Genomic DNA, 7501 nt, shown 5'->3' with positions numbered 1-7501 from the left:
ATTGGTGCCGGGAACCACACGGCCATTTAAAATATAATGTATATTTATGAGTTTGTCAGACGTACATATGCTGCCTATATTGCTGTACCTGAAATAGGAATTTCTGTTTTTTCAGTTTATAGAAGATGTATACTATTCAACTAATAATAAAAGACAAGTCAGATTTATTTACACACTTCTATTACCAATTCATTTAACAATCTACCACAATTTCTTCTTTGACCACATTAGCATCGCCGGCCGGTGCTAAGGTAGCATCTACAATAGGAGCGGGACTCTTATAATAGAGATTGCTTGCGTAGTGTTCCTTCAAGTACTCTCCGCCCATTTCGTAGTATTCCTCTTTAGTTATACAGCAGTTTTCGAAATCGTTGCTGCCCGCGAAGTCCCTCGCGCCGTACCAAGCGTCGAGGCTGGCATTTTGAGCCATCACGACTTTATGTGTCGATTTGAAAGGCCTCATTTCCAAAAGTTCTCTTTCTAGTCTCTCTTTCAAACCTGCAATTAATTGTGACATGGTAAAAGAGATACCCTCTTTTACCATGCTTTAAACTTTAAGGTGTCTGAATTGGTGAAAGGTGAATTCACTGGTTTACTTGAACCTATTATTCCGATAAAGATATAGGTACCTATGTAGTTTAAATGCAGTGAAATTAGGTAGGTACTTGAGATTTTTTTTCAAATATTGGCTTGAGTCTTTGGTAACGAAACTAAAGAATAAAAAGAAAATAGAAATTCACCAACTTCAAGGGTTGTAATGAAATAGGTTTTCCCCAGTTTGAAGCAAAGCGATAGGGTGCAATGGGAACACGTGAAGAGGAAAGGGAAAGACAAATTTAAAAGAATATTCAAGGTCACCTGGGAACTGCGAACACCCGCCAGTCAGGAACACGTTATTGGCCAGCAAAAGCTGATCTTCTGGGCTGAAGTGTTTGAGCACATATTCTATGGACTCCGCTAAACCAGCCTCCAGGTTCCCCATCATGGACGGCTGAAACATTAGTTCTGGGGCCCTGTAAATATTATTGGTTGGTGTACATAGGTACGTAATATAGTAGCCGAGATTACAACTGCGCCAAACAGGTTGCAAAGTCTTGAAAAACACAACATCCGACTTGGTGCTTACCTCAGTGGTTCTATCGCCAGATGTAGCTGATGATGTTGATGTGAGGATGTCTGCGGCTCGTGCTCCCGGAGAACCTCCTCTAGCTCCATAAGTCGTTCCCCGTCCGCCTCCGAATCTGAATCCGCTTCACGACTTATACTGCAAATGTACGATGTTTTTGAATTAACTATAGGTAGGTATGTAATCTACATTTTCCTTCTTTCCTGGAGCATCTTTAGCAATGTCAAGCCATGATTTGTTCGGTCTGCCCTTACGACATGGGCCCGGTGGGCATTTGTTTTCCAGTTAACCTTTCAGAAGGCAAGACGTGAACATGCAACCAGAACGGTCAGTTCTTGCACCATTTGAATAAATAATTGAGGAGAAAAAATTCCTCATGAATAAGACATGGGTGTACCTAAAATCAGTACCTCTTATAAGCGTCCCAGTCGGAGTCCTGGTTGCCGAAGTCGTCGCCGGCGGCGGCGAGGCGCGAGATGACGCGCATGCGCTCGGCCGCCGCCGCCGTGCGCCGCTTCAGCATGGCCGCGCGCCGCGCGCGCCGAGCGTCGCGCCGGCTCAGCAACTCGCGGTACTGTTCACAGAGATCCCACAGTTTATTTATTCCGTTTACATTCAGTGGATACGACAAAATAACTGAAAAATAGAACTTAAGCGCAACGCAGTTCGGGAACAGCAGTGAGTTGAGCGCGGGTTGAATCGGGAGTAAGGCGGGTATAGCTCTTTTTTAGGGTTCAATACCTAAAAGGTAAAAACGAGACCCTATTACTAAGCCTCCGTTGTCTGTCTACCACCTGGCTGTATCTCATAAACCGTGATATATAGAAAGCTGATTTTTAAATTATGTATTTCCGTAACCACTATAACAACAAATACAATTTTTTTAAAATTAAATGTATATTAAAGGTTGCGAAGGCATGCCATTAATAGTGACATTAATTTGTATTTCAGGAAAAATAAAACTAAAACAATCAACAAATAATCAAAGCAATAATAATGGAGAGTACTTTAGTCCTAGTATCGTTGAGCCACAGCTGAAAAGCCTCCGGGTCTAAGGGCGGCTGCATCCTGCCCGTAGGCCGCGACTCTAGATTCTCTTCTGCATTGGCGGCCGCTAGGATACGCTGCTTGTTTTTCTCAATTTTCGTGTTCACGTTTGCTATTTGACGCTGAAATAGTAAAATCTACATATTATATTTTCTGTATGTATGTATGCGCTAATTTCGGAAAGTTGTGGGTGTATTTTGTTCCTGTTTGAAATGTTGAAAAAAGGATTTTTTGAGGAAGGTTTCATATCTATAAATGCTATCCGTGCAAAGCCAGGGCGGGTCGCTAGTTTAATACAACACAAAGATCCCAAAAAAGCAGCTATGTCCATAAGAAATATTTATGTAGAGTATTTACAATATTAAAATCACAGGCACTATATAAGCAGATCTCTTGCTTTAAAGCAGAGATAAGAATGCAATTAAAATATACTGTAATGAAGAAAACTATACGAAGTAGTTATGATAGTAGCCCAAGTTTGGAATGCGGTTATCATATGTCTTGAAAAGTATTAAGGTCCTTTCCAAACGAAATTGATTAAATATTTTACCTGCAGGTCTTCGTAACTTTTTATATCAAAGCCCTTGATTGCTTCATTGAATTCATCTGTATCTCCGTCTTCAATCATGTCCTGTAAAATAGTAAAATATTACAACATATACAAGTAAAAACTGCCACAACTTTCGAAATTACAAGAAATTTTTTTTCGGATCTGATATAATATTACATTGTTTATTTTGTTATTTAAAATTTCAACAGCCTTTGTATAGTCTATTGAAAACAATCTAGAATTATCTATCACCAAATTTCGTTTTTATATCTTTTTCAAAATACCTGTATCGCAAGTAACTGATTTAGCATCTCTTCATCTTCTGCTAACCTTTCTTCTCTTTTCCTCGCATTAATTTCAAGTAGTCTCCGTGCCATCTCCTTCTTCCTTTCTTTCTGTTGTTCAGCTAAAAAATGTTTACACTCAGGCATTTCGCACATAAAATTATTTCATAAGAAATCAGCAGTCAACTCCACTTTAATAAAACCTGTGTATGTACAGTATAAATAATATCCTTGAGTAAGTTTCCCAAAACTTACTTTGGTGCTATACTAGATCAATGTTTATATTGTAATTGGTAGACCACGGATCAAGGAAAAGGAGGATGATGAAAATCAGAAATTTCTTATCATAACTGATATTAAAGTTATGCTACTACTATATTTTAATATTTATAATTACGTAACATGATTCAAAATGTCGAAAAACGGAGTTACATTCCCGTTTAATACCTGTATTATTTATAAATTATTACCAGTCAATCCCGAAGAGCTAGCTGACTGAACAAACGGCAGTTGTACCCTTTTCACATTAGCCTCATAATAGTCCGGGTTAGCCCACTTCTTGATCTCCTCCTGATAGTCCAGGGCTATAGAGCAGTGCTCCTGTATGATCTCCTCTGCCCGCGACATGGTGATTGCGTTGACATGAACTGGGTATTTGAGTTGCAATAGTTTGTGCAGGTAGGCTATCATTTCGCTGCCACCTGTTGGAAAGATTCAATTGGAATAAGATTTATAAAACAAATTAAGAAGGACTCCGTAATAATGCACTGCTGAATCTACTACTAATTACGAAAACTAAGAGTTAACTTTGGAGTGCAAAGCCATTAAATTACTGTCAAATCTACTGTCAGACTACAGAATTGAAAGTAATTTTAATAACAAAATGAGACTTGAACAAGTAATGGTCTTTTATTATGGTCCTTATTCTTCTGTTACTTCTGTCTAAATTTATATCATTATAGTAGTAATAGTAGTATATAAAGATGGCAAACCTAGATTGATTCTCCTAGCATGTTCTGCTATAACATTTCCTCGGATAACAGGTATAATGTGTATGGTGTGGTAGCCACAGTTGATAATAAGGGCTGTATCACCAATGTCATTCCGATACATGCTAAACAGGGAGTCTACTCCATAGCTCACAGCTGGCACACCATAACCTTCAAAAAGGAGCTCAGACATCACTGAAACAAGGAAATATATCTATAACAAATATAAAATCAATGATCACCAAAAATCATGTTTTATGTTGCAATTTTCCTCAATGCCATTTAGCCCGTGTGAGTAGCAGCAGGCCAGCTAATGTGACCTAACATCTTGTGACCACTCTTTCTACCTCCTTAGGAATAAATATGTGACTAGTGTTGCCAAACAATATCAATAGTTTATTGTAGTCTTTGATGCTATTACTAGACTTAGTTATTAATAGTATTGATACTATCAATCGTCTTAAATATTGATATTGTAGATGATTAGGTCAACTATCAATATTTTTACTAAGGCAATACTATATGTGTCATCATCTCCATTGACCTAAAAAGGTTGGAAAATAAGGTGTCGTTAAGACTGAAACTGCGTATAAGTATTAGGTTTAACTTGGGAAAAGTGCATAAGTATATTATACTACTTTTTTAATACCTGAAAATGATGAGAATGGGTAAAACAAAAATTCTTACATTGTCTGCAGTAATTAGGAGTGACAAATGCCTCAGTCATGACAATGGGATGAGGTACATTGCCTTCATTGTCAATGCCAAGGTGGGAGAAAATGTAATCGCAGACCTGCTCCTGTGCCTCAAAGTGTGTCACCACATTTTTGTCAAACTGTGTTTTCAATTGAAACCTGAAATAGCAATACATATTTTTGTGTAAAAAGAGAACAAAGATTGAAAGTTTGTTAGTCAAACAAACTTTTGATTTTATAATAGTAACTATCAGTATTACATTTTACTTACCTGACAGCTTCAATATTGATAATATCATTCCCTATTTGAATAGGAGGCGTCACAGGGGGCTCAGCATCTTTTTTACACCGGTCCTTGCGAGGCCGAGCTATCAGATTTTTGAAGATTAAATGTGGCTCGTCGTATATTGACCAACCAACCCTACATTGGTATGAACCTATAAAAATACAAAAATAAAGAAAATGTTGGTAAATAATATTTATTTATAATAACGGGTCTCTGAAGTGTGATTTACCATTATCAATGACTAAAGGTATATGGCCTAACTTCAATGTTGGCTCATATTCGTGTACAATATCAGGAACAGTTTTACAATCTTTTAGAATTAGTACTTCTTCCATTTCATTCATATTTAATGAATTTCTAAGAAATTGGTGCGCAAATCTACAACAACAACAAATATTACAGGACTACTAAAGTCACTGTCAAAGTCAAATCATCTTGATTATATTTTACTACCAATATAAAAAAATTAAGGGTACGTTTCACTCTTCTATTTTTTACATACGAGTAATGTAGATAATCGATTACCTCGATCGATTTAATTAACTGTTTCATTTTGTCTATGTCTAATAAAAACAAATTTGAATAGAATAGATTTATTTTCAAAATTACAAGATACATGGGATCGTTTATTGACGTCACATCACCTAAATCTAATTATAACTACTACCACTTCCAAAGCGCATGTGTAGAAGAAGCGGCGGAAAAAACTACACTGCAGCATTTTCACTGGACGTCAATTTACAAATATAGATCTCCTAAAGTCTACATTAAAAAACATGAATTATTGTAAAACTAATGATTTATTACGAATATTTCGTCAAATAAATAAAGATAAGATGAACACACTGTACAAATGCACAAGCATTTAAGAGGCCATTATGTCAAACTCCCCTCCCGCCCCTTTAATAATCTCTTCAGCGTAGAACAGATTCTTCGGACTCTGTTGCTTGTCCTTCATTCACGTCACGACACGTCAAGTTCCACAGTGTCATTTATAATATAGTTCCCTGGACTTTCAGTTCCATATCAGAACTTTCTTCATTCTCCTGATAAAGTTGCGGCAAAGGAGCTAAATGTTTATTAGAAACTAACTACTGTTTCGCGACTATCAGGAAGCTTACAGAAAACTCCACACAAAACAAAAAAAATTTCAAATGAGGTAGTTTTTGAATTCACTTGCATGTTTTACTATTTTCACAAATTTAAATATTTTTGAGGACATTTCATCTGGGTTGTTACCAGACACAAAATAATTTTAATCCCATTGTGAAGTACCTACAGTAAATGTAGGGATAATCCACAGCTACATAAATATCACTAATAACGGTCTTTTTACCATCTACCTATATGCGGATGATCTGCAAATTTATTGCCACTCTCCATTAGCTGATTTACCTTCCGCGATTTCCTCTATTAATGGTTATTTGATGCGAATATCTGACTGGAGCAGATCTTTTGGAATTAAGGTGAATCCGTCTAAAACGCAGGTCAAACGTCATAATCGGTAGCCCTTATTTTGTTTCTCGTATTCATTGGAGATTAGTGCCTCCTCTTAATTTTGATAATGTGGTAATTCCTTTTAGTGACAAGGAAAAAAAATTTGGGTTTGATATTCGACAAAATTTTGTCATGGTCGCATCATATTAATGACTTGAACAGGAAAATGTTCTAAGCATTCAGCTCGCCGTGTGGTTCCCGGCACCTGTATTGGTGCCGGGAACACACGGAAAAAAGAATAGGACCCCTCCATCTCTTTCCCATGGATGTCGTAAAAGGCGACTAAGGGATAGGCTTACAAACTTGGGATTCTTTTTAAGGCGATGGGCTAGCAACCTGTCACTATTTGAATCTTAAGTTTATCTTAAAGCCAAAAAGCTGAACGTGGCCTATCAGTCTTTGCAAGACTGTTGGCTCTGTCTACCCCGCAAGGGATATAGACGTGATTATATGTATGTATGTATTCATCTCGTTTAGAAGGTTACGTAATTTCCTACCTGCTGATACTAAAATTGCGCTGACACAATCTCTTCTCCCCCTCCTTGATAACGCTGATACTGATAAACTCGAGCGTCTTCAAAATCTTTCTATTCGTTTCATATTTGGGCTTCGCAAATATATCACGTTTCTTCTTTCCGTTCGTAGCTAAAGTGGCTTCCTATCCGACTCCGTCGCAATTTGCATATCGTGACAATGCTGTATTCGGTCTTATTTAATCCGTTTTCTCCATCTTACGTAAAGGAGCGCTTTAATTTTTGTAGCGATGCCCAAGGCGCCACCCGCAGTCTGCGTAGCACGGTTACCCTACGACTAAGACTATCGACATCCAACACCAATTTTTACTCCCACTCTTTTACTGTACAAGCTGTCCGTCTGTGGAATGCTCTCCCTGTCGATATCAGGAAAGCCCAGAATATTGATAGTTTCAAAAATCTCGTTAGGTCTCATTATCTTTCTACTCTATCCTAAGTATATGTTATTTACTAGCTGTACCCGCGACTTTGTGCGCATGGAATAGTTATTATGA

General features: G+C 37.5%; 1 protein-coding gene across 1 annotated transcript; it reads right to left on the bottom strand.

Moving 5' to 3' along the window:
• Positions 1-177: 177 nt before the first annotated feature.
• LOC106142213 (actin-related protein 5) lies at positions 178-5386 on the bottom strand. Its single transcript, XM_060948804.1, has 12 exons — positions 5207-5386; positions 4963-5128; positions 4684-4850; positions 4000-4191; positions 3478-3708; positions 3008-3129; positions 2724-2804; positions 2134-2295; positions 1537-1700; positions 1127-1264; positions 859-1013; positions 178-498 (listed from the first exon to the last, which is right to left on the bottom strand). Exons 1-12 carry the CDS (start codon positions 5319-5321, stop codon positions 194-196), a joined length of 1998 nt encoding a protein of 665 aa, XP_060804787.1. The 5' UTR covers positions 5322-5386; the 3' UTR covers positions 178-193.
• Positions 5387-7501: the final 2115 nt, after the last annotated feature.

This window comes from Amyelois transitella, chromosome 17 (assembly GCF_032362555.1).
Source record: "Amyelois transitella isolate CPQ chromosome 17, ilAmyTran1.1, whole genome shotgun sequence".
Taxonomy (NCBI): Eukaryota; Metazoa; Arthropoda; class Insecta; order Lepidoptera; family Pyralidae; genus Amyelois; species Amyelois transitella.
The sequence above is the reverse complement of the archived record's forward strand: the minus strand, read 5'-3'. Positions and strand labels throughout refer to the sequence as shown.